The sequence below is a fragment of the Vanellus vanellus genome (assembly GCF_965231255.1).
Source record: "Vanellus vanellus genome assembly, chromosome: 19".
Lineage (NCBI taxonomy): Eukaryota > Metazoa > Chordata > Aves > Charadriiformes > Charadriidae > Vanellus > Vanellus vanellus.
The window spans coordinates 8,758,184-8,783,769 of record NC_138924.1 but is presented as its reverse complement, the minus strand read 5'-3'; the positions used below and the strand labels follow the sequence as shown (position 1 = coordinate 8,783,769).

The 25,586-nt window shown below is 48.2% G+C and overlaps 1 protein-coding gene across 1 annotated transcript in view; it reads left to right on the top strand.

Annotated features, from left to right (window-relative positions):
• LHFPL7 (LHFPL tetraspan subfamily member 7) overlaps positions 1 to 25,586 on the top strand; it is a gene marked incomplete at its 5' end in the record, with an annotated part of 64,820 nt that overhangs the window by 9,718 nt on the left and 29,516 nt on the right. The window contains one exon of the mRNA XM_082493189.1: positions 1,906 to 2,044. Coding sequence (XP_082349315.1) covers positions 1,906 to 2,044 — 139 coding nt within the window. The remainder of the gene's footprint in view (positions 1 to 1,905; positions 2,045 to 25,586) is intronic.

Sequence of the window (25,586 nt, the reverse complement as noted above, 5' to 3'; positions counted from 1 at the left end):
GCATTTCTCTTGGTAGCTGTTTGCACGGCCGTGCCTTTTACATTACATGTCAGGAATTAATTTATTGCCGGGACAGCATTTGCATTGCTTGTGCAGTGTATAAACAGGCTATAAATAAGATGCTGATTTCTAACCACTGCACACCACTGGGGAAAATGCTCACACCAGGGTGTCGGGGCGCTGCCCGTGCTCCCCTGGCCCGTCCCTTGCCAGCACTCCTGTCCCTTTTTGGAATGGTGGCAGCTCCCCAGCAGGACCCTGCAGGCAGCGGCTCTGCCACCATAGCACCGGCCAGTCCAGCTGCCAAAAACCAGCTCAGCAGTAAATAAAGCAGATAGATGTGGGGCAGTGCCAGACCCGTGGGGCAGCACTGCTCATGCTGGAGGTTTTTAGCTGCTTGGACCCACCATAGCTATCACAGGGTAAATCCAATTCCTCTGCCCCCATTCAGCCTGCCTGTGGTTCCTGCAGCATAACTTGCATTTAGCAGATTATTTACTTCGGATTTGTAACCTCTTTGGTGAGGGGGAGCAAATGAAAACACATATTGGGTTTGTTCCTATAGTAACCACGGTTGTCCAAAAGCTCAAATATAGGGGGAAAAGTAAAATAGGAAAATTGTGCATTTCTAACCAGAACACCTCAGCATGGTGAGCAAGCTGAGCAAGAGTAGGTGGAGGTGGGACCTGAGCTCCTTATGGCAGCTCCTGCACAGGTTATTAGGAAAATCAGGCTGAGACCTGTCTTACAGCTGTACTACTTTAGGGAGCCAAGACACTGACGTTACTGCAGGGTGACTCACCAAAGCCAGGAGCGTTCCACAGAGTTTGCCGTGAAATGCTGTGAAATGACAGGACTTGACGTGGCTGCTGCAATGCTGGGACTGAGGTGCCCTCGTGCTGTTTGAAGGCTGCCAGGATCTGGGTGCTGGAGGAAGAGGCACCCATCATGGATCCCCTCAACCATCCCTGGCCATACCATGCCCCTGGCTGGGCTGCCACGTGTCCCTGCTGGTACGGGGAACACCTCGCTGCCAGTGCCATCCCGTTGGCAGAGGTAGAAATGCCACCTGCAATGGGAACAGAGACAACAACAGTGCAGCAATCGGGTGCCCGTACCCATGAATGAGTTTTTTTACCATAAATTAGCACTTTTCCCAGTTTTAGATGCTGATGTAGTTTGCATCTTATGGCCAGAATATTAAATAGCAAAACTGCTTCCACCTCGCCCAGGTGATGACGGGAGGACAGGTTGGTCCCCTTTCACTGCCCCTCTGCACTGTGCCAGTCCCCAGGGAAAACGCTGCCCACTGGGTCCTCTCACATCCACCAGCATGCCAAAGCATCATCCCACAGTGTGAGCTGGGTTTGAGTAACAGCCCCAAACGACCCCGTTTTGTTGCAAAAGAGGCTAAATCAAAGACATGGCTGCTGCAGGGAAAGGCCAGTGGGGCTGCAGGAGGTGAGCTGGGCTAGAGGGTGGCTGCAGTGAAACCTTTGCAGCAGGGGGTTCCCCGCTGTGGAGTGTGATTGGCAAAATACATTCTAATTGCCAGGCTTGCAGGGATGGGCACTGTCACGAGATACAATTCAGCTCTCAGTGGAGGTACTGATATGCGTCACAAGCATCTAATGGCACTTGTATTAGTGATGTAGCCCTTCATGCATGTAATACCTTCACTATTATCGCCATAGCCCAAATTCTAATAACCCCTGGGACCAGGTGATGGGTGAACCGTGGGCTCAAGACTTAACAGTGAATTTAAGCAGCAGAAGGTAGAAGGGAAGGGGTGGGAGAAGCTGCTGATGGGGTCCCACTTCTCACTTCAAGGGGGAATTCGTGGGGAGGTGTCACGGGGACAGTGGTAGGGGACCACTTTGCTTACAGCCCTGTGTGTCCTTTCAGACGAGCGCCGTGCTGTGTGCGGGTGGCTGTGTCCTGCTGGCCCTCAGCTCGCTGCTGGCCATCGTTGCTGTCCTGCTGCCCGGCGGACCCTGCGAGAGGCGAGTCTGCACCCTGGCTGGCTACATGCAGACAGCGGCAGGCAAGTGATGGGGACTTTGCTCATTGGGGTGGAGAGATGGGGTTTCCCTATGGTGCTGCCTGGCCATTCACAGCATCCTGGCAGCAAGAGGAGCTTGCAAACCCTGACCAATGCTGGGAGAAAAGCAAGTGGCCCTTGGCTTTAGCAATTGCCTCCTGCATCCATCCTTATAAAATGTACTGAAAATCCCCTCTACCCAAATATACAGGTCTGTGGCAGACAGCACAGTCTGCAGGTCCCACTTGTTGCCCTCTGCTCAGGTTCTGAACATAAGGAAAAACTTCTTTACTTTGAGGGGACAGAGCACTGGAATAGGCTGCCCAGAGGGGTTGTGGAATCTCCTTCTCTGGAGATATTCAAGGCCCGCCTGGATGCATTCCTGTCCAACCTGCTCTAGGTGAACCCGCTTTGGCCAGGGGTGTTGGACTAGATGATCTCTGAAGGTCCCTTCCAACCCCTGCTATTCTGCAATTCAGTGATTCTTGTGCAGGGCAGGGGGTTGCAGTGAGCGGTGGAGACCAGGCTGCCTGCTGGCAGGGTGCTGCCGCACCTCCTGGGGTCTAGTAGATGCCTTTTGTGAAGTTTGCAGTCCCATTTGGGCCATCTTTGCTGTTAAGTCTCTGGAGGGATTTCCCTCTCTGAGCTTTACGCCCGAGACAGGCTGTTGCCCAACCTGTCCTGCATCTCCCCCTGGCCCCCCCCAGGCAGTCCACCTGATGCTAGATTTGCTTATATTTCCATTGTAATTGCTTAGTGCTAACACAGAGGGGAAAAGGCAGGCAAGCTGGGAAAGGTCCATCCTCATGCTGCTGTCCCTGTGCAGGGACAAACTCCACCCGAGATCTGTCTCCACGGCAGGGAGCCGTGTGTCTGGGAAGTTGTGTTGGACCAAACAACCCCAACTGGACACGAGCCACAACAGGAGATTAAACTGCCTGTTTGTGTCTGTGCCCAAGAATAAACTCCTTTCCTTGGAGAAATCCTCAGGGCCAGCCAGGCTTCGTTATCTATCAAGCAGCATTCAAGCAGCTTTTGGGGGAAATCCTGTTACATGCTCTCCTTGCTAGGGCTCATCCCGTGGGAGCCGATTTGGGAACAGATGGAGGGGCCTTGCACACGGCTGCTCCAGCTCAGCTGTGCTGTGGGTCCATAAAGGCGGCCACTCGTGCCTGTGCCCCATCACTAGTGACCAATGCATCCCTAGAAGGCCACAATTTGGGAATTCCTGTCACCCCTCTATGTTGGCTGGTGGCTGCAAACAACGGGTCCCCTGGGTACAGGACAGAGGAGCCCCATGCCAGCCTGTCTCAGCCCCAGCCCAGGGATGGCATGGGTCACTGGGAGGTGGCTCAGGGTGGCCTCCCATGCAGGAGAGAAATGGGATAGAAAGGTGTAACCTGGCATTATCTTTGTTCAAGGGGGTGGCACACACCGCCTGCATCTGGCTCTGCAACAAGAGACAATCGGGTGCAAAGCAAGGGATTAGGAAGAGTCCCTGGAAAGGGAGCGGGCTGTGGCAGATAAATACAAATGAGGCGCTCTGAGGGTTTTTGGTAATATTGAACAGGCTGTAAATAAACTGTAGGCTCTAAGCATTATTGACAAATGAAAATTTACTGGGTACGTTTGAGCAAGCTAATGGGCTGCTTTAAACCCTAGTGATGCCTTGCTAAGCATTTTGTATTGCGCTTTTTAATTTTGGTTTGCTGTGGATTAATTCCTATTCAAAGCCAGGCAGCCCTGAGTCAACAGAATTAAATGGTTTAATGTATTTGGATTCAGAAATGCTGCCCCCCCCCATGTAATTTTTCTCCCTGTTCCTCCCCACCAGGAGGAAGCTCTTCATTAAAAGTCAGCTGCAGCCCAGCAAGCAGCTGGTTGACAGCAAAACTCCTCCCCAAAAATCACATTATTTCAGAGAGAAAAGTGGGAGGTTTAGGGTAGATGAATTTATATAGAAGGGAAGGAAAGCTGAACAAGTTGGTGAGGTTTGGTAGAGCAGCTTTCCAGTGAGGGAGCAGCTCTGCCAAGGGAACCCCTATAAAACCACCACAAGATGCTGACAGAGCAGCAGGAGGAGACTATGATTCTCCCAAACCCCAGGTTTCCCTGAAGCACAGAAGGTCCCACAGCCACCTTCCCTCTACCTGTCCTGATATTTTTCCCCTGAAATCCAAGTTTTGCTCCCATTTTCCCATCCCACAAAAAACACCCCAAGGCATTTTGCAGAGCATCAAAGGCATGAGTGAATAAGCTTAATACTATAAACCACTGAATCAGGCAATCTAATTTCTGAATAAAGCACCAGGTGCGTGCACCATGCCATAAAGTGCATGAGCAGAGGCACCAGCAGAGCCAGAATCAGTCCCCACAGGCTCTGCACCGTATCAGACAGATGCCCCGAGCCACACTCGCATAAATCCAGGTGCAGAGGCCAAGCTGAACCATACAAGAACCAATCCAGAGAGCAGCCCCACAGCAAGGGGCAGTTAGGCTCAAGCTGTCTTTAACACTTTCCTGCTATTTTCTAGAGATATAAGTTGTGTCTTTTCCACAGGAAAGATAGGGACCTCATGCAGATAGAGCGGAGCATTAATTGCAGATGCAGACATGCTCTCAGGGTTCAGAGCTGGGCTAATTGCCACCATACGTTGAACATATGAATCCTGATGCCTGGCATCCACCCCTTAGAAAAAAAAAAACCTCAAACACATCCACACAAACAGCAAGAGGATGATCCCTAATGAAAGACTAAATGAGCAACAGAGCAACAGGGAGAGGAAGAAGGATAAAACACAGAACATTTCCTCAGCTCTCATACCCTACAAGCCAAGTCAAAGCTGCCCCTGAGACATTAGAGATGGGGCTCACTCCCTAAGCCTGGTGCCAGCTCACTAACACTAAATTTCTGCTGTAATTCCTCCTCCCAAACCTGCACAGCAGCACCTCCAGAGAGGCTGGAGTAGCTGAGCTGGCCCCATTTATGTGTGGATCAGTGGGGCAGGCCCCAGCCCCAAGCTGCAGCCCGTCACTGCTGATGGAGGGGGGCCCAGGGGCTAACACAAGGGACAGGGAGTGCAAATGGGTGCACAGCTGAAATCCTGCCACAGTCGTCTTTCAGCAAATGTCTCTGTCCTGGCATTTCAAAAATAGGAGTTAATTCCGGGGAGAAATGTCTCCTGCCATGCAGGGCTGTAAGGGGAGGGCAGGGGATGTTCTCCGGGGCTGGCTGTGCCTGTACAACTTCTCTGATGGCTTCCTGCTGTGCCAGGGAGCCTGAGGTTTACAGCTGGACATTACTGTTTATCTCTGCAAAGCTCTTAGACCAGTTTTTAAGCGATTGCCAGTGGCAAAGCTGCTGGAAGGAGCATGGGGCCATTACAGAATCTCAGGCACTGGCTTTGCTCACGGGCAGCCATCGGTGATGCCCCGGGGAGCCCTGAGGCCCCACTCTGAGCTGTCAAACACAGCCCACAGAGTGCCCAGCAACGTCACTGCATTAGAGGAGTGTCCTGAAGGCCAAGGGGTGCCAAGAGCCAAAGCAGCCTCTGCTGGGTTTCCAGCATGGACCGTGTCTGCTCCCTGGCCCAGGAGCATCGGTGCTCCCACGGGAATGGCCTTTCCAGGGGAGTGAGGCTCACAACTGGTAGACACTGAGATTTGAGCCGAGGCTGAGTAAATCCCATCAAACAGCAAATCCAGGCAGCTTTCTCCTTTGGGGTCTTGTGGGACTAAGGGAAGGATTATGGGTCTGCTGTTGGATTAAGCTGCTGGCGACTGGGCTCTGGCACCAAAGAGAATTGCATCTGCTGCTTAGGAAGAGCAACAAGTCTTCGTAGGTGGGAAGCAGGGACTTGCAGCCTCCCTCCACAGCTCCTTTGGCTACCCTAAAATCCTCAATAAAAACCAGGATTGTGTTGCTTTATGGAAGTTTTTCACCATGTGCTTTTCAGGCACAGGGCTCTTGCTTTGCTGGTGAGTGGTGGCCGACCCATCGGTGGTTCGTAACTGGCTGCACCCCCAGCTGCCCCACGGTTGCTGATCCTTTCCCTGGTCCCCAAGACATGCCTGTGAAGTGGCCTGACAGGAGGAGGCTGCAGAGTTTTGCACCTCGGCACAGGCACAGGCAAGCGTGAGCAATGCCTTTGGGGAGAGTTTTGCTTTCACCCCACGCTGCTCTCTGTCTGATCCTACCACCATCAACTTGCTGCTCAAGACAAACACAGTGCTGAGGGCAAATGATCCTGACCTGCCTGTGCCTTTCTAAGGCTCTTTTGGTTTCAAAGAGCAATTTCCCAGCATCACTACGACAGAATCAGAACAATTGTAAGACTCCAGCAAGACAGGCAGAAACTCCTTACTTCACTGCACTTTAATTCCAAGTTTCATGGAGGTCCCAAGAGCTTCTTCCTGCAACATTTGATTGCATTCTGCAGCCAAGTTCCCTCTTGCTGGCAGAAGCATGGTGACATTACAGAGATGGCCTCAGCTTTTGGTTAGTTAAGCAGCAAAATAAAATGCAGATCTTTGTCTTTTTGAAGTAGCCTGTAATTACTTAAGACACTGATCATCAGGTAAGAACACACAAAAAGGAAGAATTGTTCATTTTCAGATCAGTGTGGATCTTTTAAATGCATTGCGTCCCAAGAACTAAAAATCAACCCAGATTAAAATGGACCGTGCCATTCCCAAGGGAGTGCTGCGGGACTAGTGGGAGGCTGTCCCAGTGCCTGTGTCACAGTGTTATTTAAGAAGGCAGCGTATGGTCACTGCCCCCGTTGTGCCTCCCGTCCCACCCTGTGTCTCAGCCCACCTTTGGGATCGATGGTGCCTTGTTTTTTCCAGCTTGTGCAGGCTCTGAATGGCAAACAGCACCGTCATCCATGTCCATATTGATTCCTCAGACTAATATCGATCAGCCTGGTGACATATAGGTAATGTGTAATTAGTAACACAGATAAAAATAGCACCAAGAGGGTGTACACCCAAGCTGCCTGGGTACCTTTGCTATCATCTCCATGGTGGTAGTAAATAGAGGGGTCGTGGCTGCCTAATAATTACTGACCTGCTATTAAAAATACTGTGTAAGTCTCCCCTTCCCTGCTGCCATCACTACTGTGTGAGGCGGTTTTGGAGTGCTGCCTGATGGGGTCTCTGATGACCAGGCACCCATGGAGCTGTTGCCATGACTCAGGACAGAGCCGCTCCTCTTGCATCTCTTTGTTTTGCTCTGTAGCCTGAGTGCTGCGTTGTTAGGGCCAAAAGATGCTGTGAGCTGAGCAAGCGTCACATCCATCAGTGCGCATGGCCAGTCTGCACCCACAGCAGTCGCCTGCAAGGTCTTGGATCCCTCCTGTCCCGCCCCTCGCCAAGAAATCACAATTGAAATAATCGCCTGGCGAAGGCACTCTGCCAAATATCACCTTCCAATGCACTAAAGGACTTGTGGCACCAGCAGCTGTTGGGGATGCTGGAGAGCAATGTCTGAGGACATTACAGGGGTCACTGGACAGTGGGGACATGCCCACTGTTCCCGGGTTGCAGGCAGTGTCACATCATGGCCCCTGCAGCACCTCTTTGAGGAGACGTAAATGGAGAAGACATCTGCCCAAGGCAGTTTGGGGTTGGGTGGCCAACGCTGTGACTGACACTAAAAATGTTCAGGGCTGGCCAAGGAGATGAGGGTCTGAGCCGGTCCCAGACTGTGCAGCCTTTCCCACCCCCTCCCACACAGCCGGTTTCCTGATGGGCGTTTTCATGGTCACAGTGGCCAGGAGCCCTGTCCTGTTGACGCCAAGGGTTGTTTGTCAGAAGGCAGCCTTGCGATTTAGAAGAGGAACTTGGCAGCGGAGGCAGTGGGGGGAGCAGCGCCCTGTTGTCCAGGCATTCATTTAATTTAAAATCACCCAAAGCTTCTTCCATCCCTGTTTTAAAAACAGCATCTTGGCTTTTATCGCAGAGCCCATGTGGTCTCGCTTCTTGTGGGGCTTGAAAAATGTGCTCAGACCTGATGCAGTGACATTGCTGGTTGTGTTTGATCACCAGAGCAGCATTTAAAAAATGTTGCCACAAAGCTGTTTCCAGCTATTCACAAAATGTGCCCCAAAACTGCAAGATTTGGCTAAGCAAGAGGAGAAGCACCAACAATAAAGCAAGGGCCAGCCTTGATGAAAGTTAAAAACAGCAGCATAAAACCTGAACCTGGAGGTGGGTCCAGCTCCTGAGTCGCAAGGGCAGCTCTTCTGTTTTCCCCTTGTCTTTCTCTGAAAGAGCAACGCTCCCATCACAGCTGGGAGTAACTGCATGATCCTCATCACTGCTCAGGTCCTCATGGCCATCTTCACCCTCTCCCCTCCACATTTCACATCTCGTCCTTGCAATAAAGTGACCAACAACGTCGGAAACCCTGGTTCCTTCCCCAGTGCAAGGCTTTTCGCCCCTGCTTTCTTTAATTACATTAGCAAAGTCGAAAAACTGCCTTTGGCACATTATTATTCAGTCAGTGAACTCTCACTAATTCCTGACACAACTAATAAATATCCGATGGTAGGAGACCACTGCCAGGGTGCTGGAGAGGGGGCTCTGTCAGATCCCAGCCCGAGAGATGCTTCGCTCCAGTGCCAGTATTGGTCACGCCTGACTTACATGTGCTCTCATTTTTTTCACTCGCACTGATGCAAATCCTCTTTTGCTGCATTTTTTGCTAATTTGATCCAGAATTCAGCTCAGTAAAAGCCATCATCATCCTGGGCCTTGGGCCGGTGTGTCCTGGAGCAGGGAGTGCTCTGAACCCTGTGGAGATGCTGGGTACCAGTGCCAAAGCCCAGATGATGTTATTCCATCAGTCTCTGCATGTTTCAGGATTTGATGAACTCCCATGTTAAAACCAACAATTGACTTTTTTTCTGTCTATCTTCCAACTGGGAGGTGTCACCTGGGAGGATGAACTTGCCAGATACGCAGATTGACAGGCATGAAAGTAGAACCACAAACATCGACTCAACTTCAGCCTTTCACTGGAGGAAATTTGTACTTTTGCTGAAACAGTAATTTCTCCATGCTCACTTCAGTGCATACATTCGAGTGACAGATCATCTTGGTTTGAGAGCCATTTTGTGATTTTACTTTCAAAACTTAAAATCTTCAGACCATTAAACTTAGCAGTAAAAGGAAGAGGGGCTGGCAGCTTTCCTAACGACCAGGCTCCCTGCCACAGGTTAAGCGTTGATTAGCCTTCCCCAGGGTTTAAGCTCATTTCATACAAGGTGCAGAGCTGCTGAAGGAGAAGGGGCCAGATCCTGGTTGCACTGTACAGAAGCTGAGCCCTGCTTTGTCCTCAGCGAGAGAAGCTAAGGATTCATCTCCATCTGACATTTGGACAGCTTTATTTCTTCTGCTTAGTTCTCAAACTATGGTTTGATTTTCTCCAGGTACGGTTTTGCCATTTGGCACAAAACTGCTGACTTGGTGCCTCTGCCCTCCCTTCAGGCTGGGGACATGGCAGTAGCAGCGTGCCTGGGCTAATGCTGGGAGCAGCGTATTTCTCAGTAGCCTCATTTAGAGAATAAACCAGCCATGTCCTTTCATTGGTTTCTTGGAGAGGGGCAATACATTTCCAGTGGCATCAGTGACAGAAGCAATATCCTTTCATTGCTGTCATTGGAAAAGAGCAGTTTTATACTGCAAGAAAGAGCTATTTCACTTGTACAAAACGTATTTTCTATTCCCTTAAACCTGGGGAAATCCTTGTCATATTAATATGTGGCTGAATTGCTTCTCTTTCAACAGTTCTCCTAGGGATTTGAGTGTAGACCAGTTATTGCACTTGGATGCAGTAACAGTCCATAAAAAGTGTATTTTGTAAATAATAACAGTGCTTTGTAATAAACAGGAACAACAAATAACAAGTGCCACTGGGGCTCCAAAGCTGCTGTCCCTGAGGAAATACCAGCCAGCACCGAGGACACCAGCACCATGCCAGAGCCATATGTTTCAGATGGGAAAACCCATACTTCACTTTTAGAGGGAATTTGCTTCCCTTTGAGTGTGACTCTCTGTTCAGTTTACAGGCAGTTGTTCCTTCTTCTACAGTGCAGGACGTTTACTCTCGTTATAACATTTTCAAGGTACCAGTGTGGAGCTCAGGTGTGTTATCAGGCTTTTCAAGCCATACTTTGCCAAGCAGGCTCCCTCACATAAGTTTTTGGGGAAGGATGGCTTTGATTATGGTGCACCTTTCATGGAGCTTAGCTGTGCTTGCTGGTTGTTGCAGGACAGAACTACTGCATGAGAGGGTCCTTCTCTTGCAAGTTCAGGTTGCTGGTAGCACAGCCAGGACATCATAAACTGGATCCTCCAAAGCTTTAGAGCATCTATCATTTAATAGCTGTCATTAGTGGCTGCCCAGCCTGCTTGTTGCATGACCACAGGGCTGGGAAGAAGCTTGCCTCCTTATCTCCTTGCTATGTGATTATGTGCTTCAGCTAATATTTCCCTTCATAAACAGTTTGGCTTTTCCCTTTTTTCCCCCTGGCTTGGCTCACGTTTGTATCTGCTGTTGCTGGGAAGATGGAGACAGACCCTTGCAAACCCCCTCCAGGGCCACCTGAGTCATAGAATCACAGAATCATAGAATGGTTTGGGTTGGAAGGGACCTTAAAGACCATCTAGTCCAACCCCCTGTCCCCCTGGGCAGGGACACCTCCCACCAGCCCAGGTTGCTCCAAGCCGCTCCAGCCCGGCCTTGAACACCTCCAGGGATGGGGCATCCGCAACTTCTCTGGACAACCTGGGCCAGTGCCTCTCCACCCTCACAGTAAAGAATTTCTTCCTAATATCTAATCTAAATGTACCCTCTTTCAGTTTAAAACTGTTACCCCTTGTCCGATCGCTACAGTCCCTGAAAAAGAGTCCCTCCCCAGCTCTCCTGTAGCTCCTTTAGGTCCTGGAAGGGGCTATAAGGTCTCTCCAGAGCCTTCTCTTCTCCAGGCTGAACAGACCCAACGCACTCAGCCTGTCCTCATAGGAGAGGATATTCATAGCAATATCATCCCTTGCTGTGGGGAATGGAGCTCCTAGCTGAATTTCATACATCCTGAAGCAATTGTGTAGAGGTCACATCATCTTTATTGACTCATCCTTCTGGACTGAGTGTATAGTGTAACACAGAGAAAAAAAACCCTCCCCATCCTCTCTGATGCTAACAGGGAGCTTGGGACTGTCACAGGCAGTTTGCATTTCAGGCTGCTCAAGAGAAGGATGTGTGCACTTCAGGGAGCTTTGGTCAACCTCAGTGTCCAGCCCTCTCTGTTTGTCAATGTTGCAAGTTTTTTACCTGTTACAATGTGCTAAACCAATATTAGCAGCATGGAAGACAGTCTCTGGCCTTGGTCTCAGGCATAAATGTTTGCTGGGCTGGTTGAATCCTGGCTGTAATTTAACAGGCATCTGAATGTGGGGACGAGGACCTGTCAGGACACGGAGCAGGGCAGTACATAGCAATGACAGCAGCATGTACATCTGTTTGCCAGCAGCAACATGCTGCCCCGAAACCTGAAGGTTGATATCTGTTTAGGGTGAAGCAGTGAGCACCCAAATGCCTGAAAATCTGTTTTCCTGAGATTAGATGAAGCTCACGCTATCTGTAGATCCACCTGGGAAGTCATTACGGGGCCTTGCTGTTGCCGTACAGGGGAGATGTGTTGGCCTAGCCTTGGCGAGCAAGGTGATAAATCTGGGCTGCAGCTGCTCACTGTCCTTTGTGTCGCAAATTGCCCAGGCAGTTAAAAACGGCTGTGTGTGTGCATCAGCCAGTCCTGCTTTAAGAGAAGGTGTGCACAGAGATAGGATTTCCCTGAGAAGGGAGCTATGAAGGTCTGACAGAACGGGTCCTTCCAACACCTTGGGGCAGGGTCCCGGCTGCCTGGGTCAGACCCTTTGGTGGGATATGGGGCATTTCAGTCCTGCTTTGCTTGCTCTCAATGAGCATTTGGCTTCAGTATCCTGAATAACTGGCAGGCGGTGCTGGGCAAGCTGGGGAGGCAGCCCTGAGAACGGACGTGCGAGCGGTGGCCCCAAGCCAGGTCCCACTTCCTTTTTGCATAGTCTGATAATGCAGGTAGTCTGGTGGAGGTCTCCGTCCTTGTGTGGGCACGTAGCACAGCTCCCAAGTGAGCGCTGCATCGGAAATGTTTTGCTCTGCCTTCCCGTCTGAATCTATGCTGAGTCGTATTTCTTTGCTGGTAAGGAACAGATCTGCTAGAAGAAGAAATTTACCCCGCGCTGAGTGTAAACACAGATGGAAACATGGTGAAGCCCTTTTCAAAGTTAAGTGAATAAATCTGTCTAAAAGACTGAACATCTGGGGCAGTGAAAGAGCAGGTGGAGAACTAACCCGGGAAAGGACAGTGGTGCTAAGGGGTGGCTATCTCGAGAGAGGGCACAAACTGTAGGGCAGTAGAAGTGTCTAAAGTGGGGAAATTACCCCAAAGACTAAGAGAAGGCCTCAGAAAGGTTACCTTTTTGGATCTTTTTTAAAGACTCCTTTATTTTTTTGAGTCCTGTGAGTTGCATCCCAGGCACTTCAGATGGAGCAAGTTGGTAGGCTTTTCCCCTGAACTAATCTCATCTGACCTTTCTAAGGCAGCACATGAGGGATGCAGCCCCATGTCTCTTCCAGATGCTGGGATAAGCAGGATTTTGCTCCCTGGTTAGGCAGCAATCACTGTGCTGCAGAAGGTGCTCTGTGCATTGCCCTGGAAGGGCAGACCTGGCATGTTCACACCACTGGGAATCAGCTTCATGCTGATGGTTTGGTCAGCTCTTCTGGTCCAAGCCAGAGCATTTTCAATGCTCCACAATAAAAGCACTCCTGGACAAAGGCCCTGGTCCTGCAGGGCTTTATTCACTTGCCTAACCAAAAACCTAAAAACATTAATAAGCTTTGAATGGCTAAGGAAATGTTAAATCGTGTTCCCCTCCCAGCTGTAACCTTGGCAGAAGCACGGCTCTGGCTGCTAAAGCCCATAAAATGAACAGCCCCTGTTGCTCCTGATAGGGGTATAAAAATATAATTACTTGAAGAGTGACTTACGATTCAGTGAAACAAGGATCTTCTCCTTTTTGATTGAATTACGCAGCAGTATTCCTAGAAGACTGGAAGCAGATGGAGAGCTCTGGCCAGGCGTTTAACAGCCTGAGTTACTACATGGAGGGGATGGAGCTGAGCAAGGCTGCAACATGCCGCTCCTCCCTTTCTGCTTGCCTTGGGTCAATATCATGGTGTATTCCCTAGGAAAGGAGAGGCTGGAGGATGGGGCAGGATGGTTTGCAGCAATGGATGGAGATGTGGAGCATGTCCAGTAGCAGAGGGCTTGTTTTGCAGCAGCAGCATACAGCTCAGGTGGAAGCAAAGAAAGGCAAAAATTTTGTTTCTGCAAACGCAATGCTGCTTTGGTCCCAGGTAGGCACATTGTGAGAGCAATCCCAGTGGGTATTGTGTCAGCACCCCATGGACCTGGGAGGTGGCAACTGCCTTCCTGTCATGCAGGAGAGCTCCCCATCCCTGTGAGCCCAGGAGGAGGACGGAAGAAGCAGACAGTCCCTTGTGCTGGGGTGGAATGAATGCCGCTGTATAATTTCTGCCTCGCTGCTCCTACTGCCCCCATATATCTTGAGCACATCAATAAAATCAAACAGACTATTAGCAGCATGTCCTGTTATCAGCCGTGGATGCATGTGCTGTGCATTAGGCAGCCATGCAGCCTGCATTTTATGAAGTGAGCTGCTCATAATGCTGCTGGGGTTGCAGCGATTATCACATCCCCTCACAGCTGGGCGATACTACGACTTTTATGAGCTACCCTAAATCAAAGCCCCTTTCTTTTTAAAGGTAAATTAACAATTCTCTCCCTTTCTTTTTCTTTTTTTTTTTTTTAGTGGCATAACAGCCAGCTGATTACTAGGTGAGACACAAATCTTGTTGCTGAGTTGTGCCTACTGCATTGTCTTTCTGATTATTTTTATTGAATAAGCAAATGTTCTTTTAGGGCTCTGAAGTCCTTATGAGGGAGACTCATTTTCTGATACCATGATTTCTTTGTTGCGGCTGGGTGATGCATGAAAAGGAATTGCAAATAGCTGTTTACAGCAAGCAAAGTCACGGAACAGCCCACTTTAATTTCTGCTATCTGTCGGAGGCTGTTGTCGGTGATGGTCAAAATTAATTAAGCAGGAAGGAAGAGAGCAGGGAGGCAGTATGCATCCAGTTCTGACATTGAAATATTAATGGTGAGCTAATCAAGAAAGAGTATCTATGAATATCTAATCAGCTTACAGTTTGCATTTTTACTGATGCGGTGAACTTCTGGGCACCAGCCCTTTACAGGAGGTGTGGGGAGCGGAGGTGGGCTGCCTGCTGCTTGATTGCTCTATCTAGGAATAAACAAAGAGCTCGTGCCTGTGTCAGAAGCTGAGGCACATTTGCCTTTTGCACCACACAGCCCTGTTGCCACGGATGATGCTGTGTCCTTCCCACTGTCACCTACAGCAGCTAGGTCAAAGGGTCCAGCCCATGGCATCCCCGATGCTGTGTTCCTTCCTCCCCAAGGCTAGAGGGGAGGCACTTGGAGGGCTCAGCTCCTCCAGGACAGAGCTGCAGCATCTGTCCACATCCAGATCTTGGGCAGAAGCTCAAAACAGCATAGCCACGAAGGCAGGACCTCGCCTGCTTGCTCCATGCCTAGTTCAGGACACCTCACAGGAGGCAGCAGGCTGTGTTCCTCTCTCTCCTGCCAGTGCGGGACTGGAGTTTCCAAGTGGAGTTTACAAGCTGTTTAGGGGGAAACAGAAGGTTATGGTTGTGCCACAGGGCCAAGGTGCACGGCAAAACCCCCATGCCCAGAGCCTGCTCCAGGCACAGTGGCTGCAGTGGGGGCTCAGTCACTTTTGCTGACCCACCACGCAAGCAGGGGAAAATAGGAGGAAACTATCCCATGCAAATCTGGGCTGATTCTCATCAAAGTCACAAAAGTAAGTGTCACCTTTGGGTGCCAGGAGGAGTCAAGCGGCATTTCTGTCGTCAGCGTAATGAAGGTTGTGGCTTTGGAGATTTGTATTGCTGTGTTTCTGTAAACAGGTCCCTCCTCTAACCTCTGGGAAATTGGATTTTGTGGGGCTGAGCAGTTTGTGGGCAGCAGATAGCAGCAGGACTGATAAGCAGAAATCTGTTTACACACTCACTCATATCTAATGGTACAATTGGGCAGGGGACTGCCTGGATTAATTTTTTTTTTTTTAACACTATCAAATGTAATCCTTGTGGCTGAACGTCTTGTTGCTGCTTAACAGGTAGATATCTGAACCAGGCAGGTTTAATGGGTAACAAATGTGAAAATAACTTCATGTGAGGCAAAATGATAAAGGTAATAAGTAAATCTTAAATGAAAATAAGGAAGAACTGAGTGGCGATCAGTAAGGAATAGCGTACCTACACTCTTCTGTGCAAGGTGGTATTTCACATATTGCCAAGTTAGTAGGAACTGGACAGAAAGAGGAGAGTCCTGGCATGTCACTCTGACAGCAACAGGGACTTTTCTGGGACAGGAAAATAGAAAGCAGATGGTATCAGTTAAGAACAGCAGGAAGGTACCATGGATGCCCAGGAAGGTGGTGGCGCCCAGTGGCTGCATCTGTCCCCTGCAGTCTGCGGGAGTGAGAAACCCTCTTGCTGCAGGTGCGTGGGCACCACGATGCCCAGCTCCAGTTCCTGGGGGCTGGCGGTGGAGTGAGCAGAGGGATTTCTCTGGGAGGAGGACTCTGTAATGTGCTTCCCTCTGTTGCTCCAATATACCCCAAATCTGTCAGCCTTTAGGACTTGCTGGGAAGGTCATCTGTTAGCAAGGCTAATTATTTCAAGCAAAGCAGCAGGCTAATGCACTAACCTGCTCCCGGGAACTGAGCTCTGCCCTGTGCCTTGGCTGCATAGCTGCATGCAAGCTGCAGGGAATTATGGATGCACAGGGGTGTATGTTAAGCCCACAGATATAAGCAGATCCTACTGGCATGAGCATAGAGAAGGAAACACACTTTTTTCATAGCTGATTCATTCAGTTGTCATGAAAGTGCTGTTGAAGCCAAAAGGTAGTATCTCTTCTTTCAACCGTTTAATTTTCTTTAATCTGCTCTTGACATTTATTGAAAGAAGTGTTTTAACGCACATCAAAGCCAAAGATTTCAAAAAATCGCATAAAAAAAAATTAAGGTCAGTCCAAGGGAGGATATGGTAGCAAACATGAGATGAAAGACTCTAGTTTCTTCAAGGAAAGTCTGTGCAAAACGAGAGGTCACGCTGATCTGTGGTCAAAGGGCGCTTCATTTGCACCTCTGACAGTAGCTGCAAGTGGTGGGTTTTGTATGTTGGAACATCTTCAGCAATTTAGCAGGGCTGTCCTTAATATGAACAGGTTTAAAAGTAAAAGATGCCTTGATAACATGGCTTTTCAGAAGCTTCTTCACTTGGGCAAAGTTTCCCATGGCTTTACCCACCATTGGCTCAGCTTGCTTTGCCTGGGGCAGCACTCACAGGGCTGCCGGCAGAGCTGAGCCATCCTTTGCATTCACTCTCCATAAGTGAGTGTTGCTGCTTCTCACATGATTAAATAAGCCAAAGCACTTGGCAAACTGAACGAGCTGCTCAAAGTGAATCCAGTGGAGGGTCCAATCCTGCAAGATGCCTCCGGATGTGTTGAGCATCCCGAATGCCAAAACTGAAGAAGGAGAAATGTAAAAAGATCCTCAGAAAATTTCTGCATGTAGTTAATTTTACATGGGTAGAGGTAACAAGCTGACACGGGTTAATTTATAGCTCAGTTGTATGCTGGTTGCAAAGTACACATTTCCAGCCAGCAATCATTAGTAAATCACTTTCCCACCAGTTCTCTTGGCATATAAAAGAAATTTCTCCCTTCCTGACATTTAAAAAAAATCCTAGTAAGTTATACACTCCATGACTTTATAGCATTTTTAATATTTAAAAGAAGGCTAGAATCTATAACCTCAACCTTTAACAAATGTACAGTAACGCGATAACAAATTTGCCTCGAACAGCTGCTATCTTGGTACCAACTGGCATGAAAAGAAGGGAAGTAATTGGCTTGTTTTCAGATAATTACCATAATTGTAGTGACACCATTTGGATCACATCTAACTGCTTTCCTGCTGCAAGTTGGATAATTTAATAATTGGCAGAATTTAGACTGACAGTAAAGGTAAAGTCAGTGTATGGTGGGTAAATTAGCCAGGCACCTCCCCGCACTGCTGGTACAGGCTCTGCTGCTCTTGCTGTGAAGTTTAGCAAAATCTTTAGATTTTGCTGCTTTTCTTAAGCCCTTCGACTGGTTCGCATTTTTGCTCTTTTCCTGATGCTTGACCTGATGAGACCACATTTTGCACCTTTTGAACCTTTTGATGTGAGATAAATCACTTCAGTTCAGTCCTACCCAAATTACTACTTTCTTTGTGCAGTGAGTATTTTTAGCTGTCCTAGTTCTGCTGGGGGCTTGTCAGAGCTCTGCACTGAAAGTGGATTAAACTGCAGTCAGGTGCTTACAGGCAGCAGCCAAATGCCTTTCCCGGAGGTTGAACCCAGATCCTCCGGAGCACGGTTTGTTCCCCTGGCCAAGCCCTGCCAAGCTGCAAGGGTGGTGGGGAGCAGAGCATGTTGGATGATGCACTGGAAGGAACTTGTCCCCTTTGTGTCTTCTTGTGCTTGCTGTTTGTGGCCAGCATGAAGGGGACTCAAGATCTCCTGTGCCTCCAGTCCTGACAGCTGCCCGGCCAGAGTCCCAGGAGCAGGGAGGCTGCAAGGTAAGGCTAGGAGGTGGCTGAAGCTACCGGGGAAAGACAAGAAGGTTTTATCAGATCAGCTGGGCGTTTTTGCCAGGGAGTTGTGAAATGGAGCAGAGCGCTGAGCTGGTGCCTCACAGCGTTGGTACGAGTACCGAGAGCTTGCCTGCAGTGCACATCCATGGCCTTGCTGTACCTCCATTTCTGCTTTGCAGTGCCGCGGTGAAGACACCTGACAGCAACACTGACAGTGCCCAAGCAGAGGGGTCCACTGGAGCTTTTCCAGTCCCCAAATAACAGAGATTCCTAGGACACATTTGCTTATTTTGCATCATACCCCTGCTGCACTCTGTCGCTCTTCTGCTTTCCCCAGGCTGAACCCGGACACCTCTGTCCGATGACAGAGAGGTCCAGGAGGCTATGCCAGACCTGCAGGGTGAGCAGAGTTAATGCCCACTGGGGCAAAGCAGGGTGCTTCCCACCTGTACCAGTTACAGCAAAGCTGTGTTCTCCCATGATTCTGGCTGAACCAGGCTCTCCATCCCACATGTATTTTTGACGGGTCCCAATAGGTAAGGCAACTACCCTTGCACGAGCTGTAGGTCTGCAGTGCAGCCTGTGCCTGGGGTTCTGGGGGATGCCCAGCTCATCCCACGCTGCGGAGGACTTTTTGGCACAAAGCAGGCAAAGCGCTCCTCTCTGTAATAAACCTGTCTGCCAAGATGAGGTTGACGGCTCCATCCCAGCCTCCAGTAGCTGGGCATACACGCAACACTGGTGCAGGTGGGAAGGGAAGGCAGATGACTAAAAAGCAAATCCCATCTCTGTTTCTCCAAGCTCTGGTCTCTGGTGTAGCAGTGGGAAGGAGTGGGAGTGCGTGTTGGACCAGGGTTGCATGCTGGGGCTACATGCCTGGTAGCGGCTGGCTGATCCCCACACGTCCCATCTCCCTGCCCCTCGCACAGAAACTGCAGGGTAACTGTTCCCTTGCAGCATTCCCTCCCCCTCTGTGATTTATTGCTGCCAGGAGGCTGTGCATGTGGAGGTGGCATAAATCTTACCAAAAGAGAGAGAAGGAGGAAATTTGCATTCATTCCCTCATTGGCATATTGAATACAGCTTCCCAGTTCACTGCTGAAACCCTGAGCAGGTCCCAGGCAGAAGGCTGAGGCACTTCCCTCAGTATAAAACAGGGCCAGCGTTGTGGCTTCCATCCCTGCCAGAGGAGGCTCCCACAGCCAGCAAGGAGCAGCTCCCCCACTCAGCCCAATTATCCCTTGATTAATTTCAATCCACCCCTATTTATATTCCGTGGTATCAACCTACATATTTCTGTAGTGCTTGCAGGCTTCAAGGATTCACTGTGCTCCCCTCTACGGATCTCCCAGCAACCACAAACCCTTTTAGTAGCTTTTTCTCATTCAGACCTTGTGATCCTCCTAGTCATTTCTGCTGTGTCTCACCCACCTCCCTCCAAGTCGCTTCCATCCTCCTCCTCCTCCTGTGTAATGCCTCCAAAGCACTCCCTGGGCTGACAGTATGCTGGAGTTAAAATACTGCAAGCTGCTACTGGAAAGGAGACCACAGAAAGCAATTAGGGAGATTATAATCAGACCATGGTCATGCTGCTGCAGTGGGTCTGGATGTCCTGTCACGAGCAGCCAGCCTGGACTAAGAGGCTTTCAAATGAGCAAAGAGAAAAGCCTGGGAATTTTTGTCTCTGAGATTACATTTTAACTGGAAGGCCATCAGTGTTTTCATATGTTGACAGTAAATTGGATACAAAGCAAACCAAGAAATGCAAGAGAACAAGGAGAAAGAAAGGTGGATACAACACATTAATCAGAGGCAAAAGTTGAAGGCAGTCTGCAAACCTCTGCTTCTGCATGGGCTGACAGCTGTAAATAGCACATTGAAGCAATGGAGGAAGTAAAGAATTAATTACAGTTCTGAGACCCAATCCCACCTCCAGCCACAGGCAGCATTTATTAAGATCTCACCGAGGCGGGAAAGATTGAACAAGAGACTCAGGGGACTACGAAGGGGAAAAGAATTAATCAGTTTGTCTCAGGAGACTGGAGAAGTCAGATTAAATAAAAACTAGAAGTGAAATGAAGGGGCAAACAAGGTGGTAGGAAACCTGGACCTATTTGAAGGAGAAACTCTGGAGTGGCGGCTGGGAGGAGTCCCAGGGGCTCCAGTCCCCCACTACAGAAGCTGGGGAGCTTTAGGAAGAAAGGCTAAGTTTGCTTTGAATTCTTTCATAGGTTTAGAAATATCACATTTAGGCCTCTTGCTTCCTTTGCCTGGCTGAAGGAGGCCACACAAGGTGCCCTCAGCTCTTGCACCTCTGATCCTTGCTCCAGTGCATCACTGAAGTGCCGAGGTCCCCTGTGCCCCAGTGTCACTGGGACCTGAGAGCCGTTCCCCAGCCTGCCCAAAATTCCCTGGTAGCCAAGGGGGGGGGCAGGAAAGGAAGCTAAAACCAGCTGAATGAATAGATGTCCAAACCCTACACGTCCCCCAGCCAACACCCTAAAAGGAAAATCTTTTTCCTTGCCCATTGTCAGCCCAGTGTTTTCCATCACAATAACATTCAATTATTTCTCTTCTAAAGTGTACAACATTTTCTTCCCTCTTTTGTGTTGTTGCTTTTCTGCCTGTCCCTCTGGGAAAGGTCACTGGGCTTCCACATTCCTGCTGCATAATGAGCTGTGACAAACACTGTCGATGGTGACCAGTGCTGGGGTCAAAGAGTTTTAGTGGGCGTTGAACACCAACATCACGGGGAGGGAGCATGTCCCCAGCTTGTGAATGGGTGTCCCATTGCCAAGCTCCTTCCCCTTCATGCAGCTCATTGGCAGAAACTTCAGGGAAGCCAGATTAGAGACTTGTCTCATTCTTCCCCTTTGAAAATCCCAAGCCTGATATACAGCCAGAAAAAAAAACTTCTCATGCAAAGTAAACAGTGAATGGGGGAAAACATTTTCTCCTCCTTAGTGTTAGAATCATAGAATCATTTAGGTTGGCAAAGACCTTTAAGATCGTCGAGTCCAACTGTTAAAAGTTCACCCTCAGTAGAAGTTTTCATCTTCAGGAAACAGGAAAGCATCCCTATTTTTCTGGCATATCCAGAAATAGGCTCTTTTGAGAAAGTCCTTAAGGAAACACAAAATTCATATCCCAGAGGACTGTTTCTTCAAACACCAATAGCATTGATTCAGAAGAGAGACACCAAAGACCTCCTTGTTGCTGGCTGCAACAGAAACACATCCAGTAAAACTGCTATTTAGAAAGTTCCTGACTTTATCATATCTGTCTTTTGCAGAAGGACGGCTCTGTGACTGTTTTTTTAGCAAGCTTCCAGGTTGCTAGAAATTACTTGTTATAGTGAAGCACAGAAAACAGCAAAGGAGGTTGCAAGGAAAAGAGGCTATATTAACAGCTGTATTGGGTAATAATCCTTAGGATATCAGAAAGCTTCATAGCAGGAAAAGGTTTTTTCCTATGTTATGCCAAAGAACGGTCAAAAAAACCGGTACATTCTGCTGATTCTATAGTGGTATTTCCTAGCAAAACCACTAAATACTATTTGGTATGTTAGCTGGAGTTTAATACACACAAATGATGGTAGGGAGGGATGCGCATTGCAAATTTATATCCTGGACCTTCAAAACCAGAAATACCTATAAAGATATATCTCGTTCTTCTGCCAGTGAAATACTGCTTTTCAGCATTCTTGGGTGTATTTATTTGTCCAGTCCAGTTTGAAATATATCAGTATACCAAAGGACAAAGTGTTTTTCACAAACTGAGGCTAACATGGCATGAACACCATCCTAAACACCACATAAAATGTGGAGCACTAAAGACTCTCTCAGGGATAACCCAATAAACTGTTGCATTATCATTTTCATCATGAGAATCGCTGCAAATAATAAATCATATTGCGATTCTCATGTTTTGGGTATTTCAAGCAAGTATGCTAAGGAAAAGCAGCTGTCAATTAAGAAAATGAGACTGCCTTCTCTGTAGGATCTGGAACAACTTTAACAAATTGTTGAAGGTCACCAGCTCATCTCGTGGACGCAAAATAATGAAAGCATCCAAAAGATGGTTTCACAAGATGTGAATCACTATATTATAGCTAAAGGTTTTTGAAACCTGGCTCTTGAAAGCTCTATGTGCACGTAATGCATCTCTGCCATCCTAACCCCCTGATGCCCAGCAGCAGTACAGCAGGGATTAACCTGGTCACTCTGACCCTGCACACTAGCTGAGTGGTGTTAGCCCATTCCCCTCAAGGCAGAACTGACCTCAGATTTAAGGTGAACAAACCACCAAGCCACAGCTGTAGACAAGACTTCAAGAAAAAAAGAAAAACAAAAAAAGCATGTTTCCCGACATATGTATTATTTTTCAAACAGAAACCAGCCAAAGAACGGAATGTGAAACTGGCATAGAAATATATTCATCTTCAGAAAACTAACAAAAAGGATGTTTGCTTGGGGTTATGGATAACACAGGAAATTATTTCTACTTTCTTTACTACAAGATTGGAGTTAGAACCTGAAAGCTGGAGGTGGAAGAGTGACCCTGAACCACCTCTGCCTCCTAGGGTCCTGCAAGGACCGAATTTCAGTCTTTGGGATGTACAGACCAGATTGCACACATCTGCTTTCCTAGGAGTTTGTGCTGCCCAGGGATACTTCACACATACACTGAGACGGCCATTAACGAACCAAGAAAAGAGAAAGTCTCCCTGTCACTTTCCAGTCAGGCTTTTCAAACATGGTGGTGAAATACTCGATGCATCTCACTTTAATGCCCCTAGGGTTTATTGATGGATCTCAAAATTAGATCAGCAGACCCCGGCAGGCTCAGCAGCCTAGCTGGGCTTGTTACTTTAATGAAACGCTAATTGCTGCTTCTGCAGTCTAAAAAAGTGCCTTGGTCCTGCAGCAGCTTCAGTTAAGCAGTGTTAATTGTCAAAGCTAATTATGTTGCTGTTGCTCCTAGATACCAGTTCAGGTTAGGTCTATAAACAATAAAAACAGCAGCCAAACTGCTGTAGCTTGGCTGGTGTGACCTGTGCAAGGCTGCAGCTCTGCTGAAGACATCACCCTGCTCTTGATGCTTTCTGCGCACAGCAAGGCATGGGGCAGGTGCTCTGCAGGGGACAGGGGCTACACCCTGAGCTGGTGCCACCCGCTCTGCACAGGACAGGACCAGGGAGGTGACAATTTCTAGACAAGAGACCTGGCAGCAAATCTTCTTGCTAAAATTTTTAGGATTTCAGTTTTGAGAGAAAATACTGAAAAAAAGCTTGCCTTTGCTCAGTTCCATAGGTGCAGATTCTATTCGTCTTTTTAAACAGCTATCCTGAAAAGGCCTTCGGTGTCGCAATTAGTGGAAAGCAATAAGCAAACAGAAGATTTGGGGTTCCCCTTCCCCAAGCAAAAAAACCTTCCGAACACCTTTGTGGTTGTACATCCAACATCTGTTTCATGGATGAAATTCCCAGCTGAAAAGGTGCAGTACACCAATTAAACCACCAGAACTTTCTAAGATCTTTCTGAAAAACAAGCTTACTGTTAGGATAAAATATTTGCTGTTACAACAGCCTCAACAGCCTCGTATAATTGCTCCAAAGGGGTTACGCTTTGCCGGGCCCCTTGGAAACCACTGCTTTGGGACTGGAGGCAGACGCAGCCCGGCATTGGCAGCTCTGCTGCCATTGCAAAAACCAGCCTGAATCTTCACCAGGACTCCGGCAGCCAAACAGAAGCAGCTTGGGACAGCCACGGGGAAGGAGAGTTCTCTTGAGCTTGGCCGTGCTGCCTTACTGCTCTCCTCCTTGGTGCCGGAGAGGAACAAAACAAAGAGGGCAATGCTGTAGGTTATTATTCTGGAGAGGACTTTACAGAATCCTGCTTAGGGAACATGCGGTAAAATAGATTTTTATCTCAGATCCAATTAACAGCTGAGTTACGGGACTCAAGTGAAATAAAGGGCAGTGAATCTCCAAGACTCTATTTACATGATTTATTAGAACACGGCTGTCTGCAGGAGCGGGCGGCAGCCGTTATGTTTAATTTATGAGGACACAAGGGGGAAAGGGCTCAGCAACCAAGCTGTTGGGGGGTTCCTACCCCAGCAGTGCAAAAAGTCTCCTACAACAAAGGCACGAATAGCTCCCCTCCCACCAGTATTGCTGGCTGTTGATGGGACTAAATGGTGTGTCAGCCACAGCTTGCCAACTGGGCTTGGCAGAACTGCCGGTGGAAAATCACCATTCATTTCCTCTGACTGGTTTCAGGGTTTATGCAGAGGGAAGAGCCAAAGCTTAGAGATCCAGAGGTAAAAAATAGATAAGTTCCCAGCCTTGCAGCTGAACTACCAGCAAGGGGCAATGCATTTAGTAGGAGTTCTTGCAGAAAGCATGAAGATGAAACACGAGTCCTCTCATCTCTGTTTCTGAAACTTCCCATTTTAAGCATCTTCCAGGCCAGGAAAGGATATTTGAGCTGACAGCCTTGGAAGAGCTCCACCATTTGATGTTTGTGTGTTTGTAGAGGAAGCACAGAAGGATTTTCAGTGACAGATGAAATCTGCAGTCCTTCTAACACACCAGTTAAAGTGATTTTGCCTCTTGAAAGCCAAACTATAGGGTTTCTATCAAAGAGATGTTTGATATCAGGAAACTAAGTATTGTGAGAAAAATAAAGTGTCCATGGTTTTCTCATATTGCAATCAGTATTCGTATAAAATAGCTGCTTTCCCTGCCTTGCATAGCAATGCACAGTAGTCAGACCAGCTGCTGTTTAATTTATTTATTTATTTATTTATTTATTCAGAAGCGGCTGATATACAGTGGTAGGAAAATACAACCACAAATAATGTGATCGTCTATAACTGGCTGTTCTCAAGAAAAGTGTTTTTAAACACTTCAGTGGTGTTCTGAATATCTGTTAAGAAGAGAGGCTCTGATGCCCTGTTGTATCACTATCACAAAATTGGGTGCTCCAGAGGGAAGAAGCCTAATTAGGTTTATTATTTATTACTACAGCAGCCTTAGATTTGGCAAATCCCCTCCCAGCAAGACTGTGTTCAGTTCCAGCATATGTTGTTTGGATCCATAATTTGAACTTAAAAGCTAGAAGTACTTTTTTCTAATGGATAGATGTGAGCTTTCTTCCAAATCTCTACAGGAGGTGGAAGGCTCTCCCGGGGGGGGTTGCCTTTTTCAGTTAAGTGTTTCTCTAATGGGTTCAGTGAGAAGCAGTACTGACACATAGCAGAAGGATCAGAAATCAGCCTTACAGTTCCAATTTAAAGCTTCTGTTCCCAACCACCTTCTCAGCTTCTCTGTTCACCTTATTCACTCAATCTGTTCTCTCATAAGAAAACCAGGGACCTCTCTTGCTTGATTCCAAAAGCTGACTTAAATGCTCATAAATACAGTTAAAATATAATTTGCAGAGTAAGAGCCATCCATTAGAAATCAGGTTGCTACATTTAATTTTCTTCTGTCAGATAGAGAGCCAGGAATGCTGACAGACTGCTTCTAAGGTGAACTTCGAATGGGACCAAGTTTTAACAAAGTAATTTGTGCATGTTGCTACCTAAGATCTCCAAGGTTTGGTATTCCCGAGTGACTGCTAACACAGCTCTCAGAAGCATGTGAAACACGACGCAG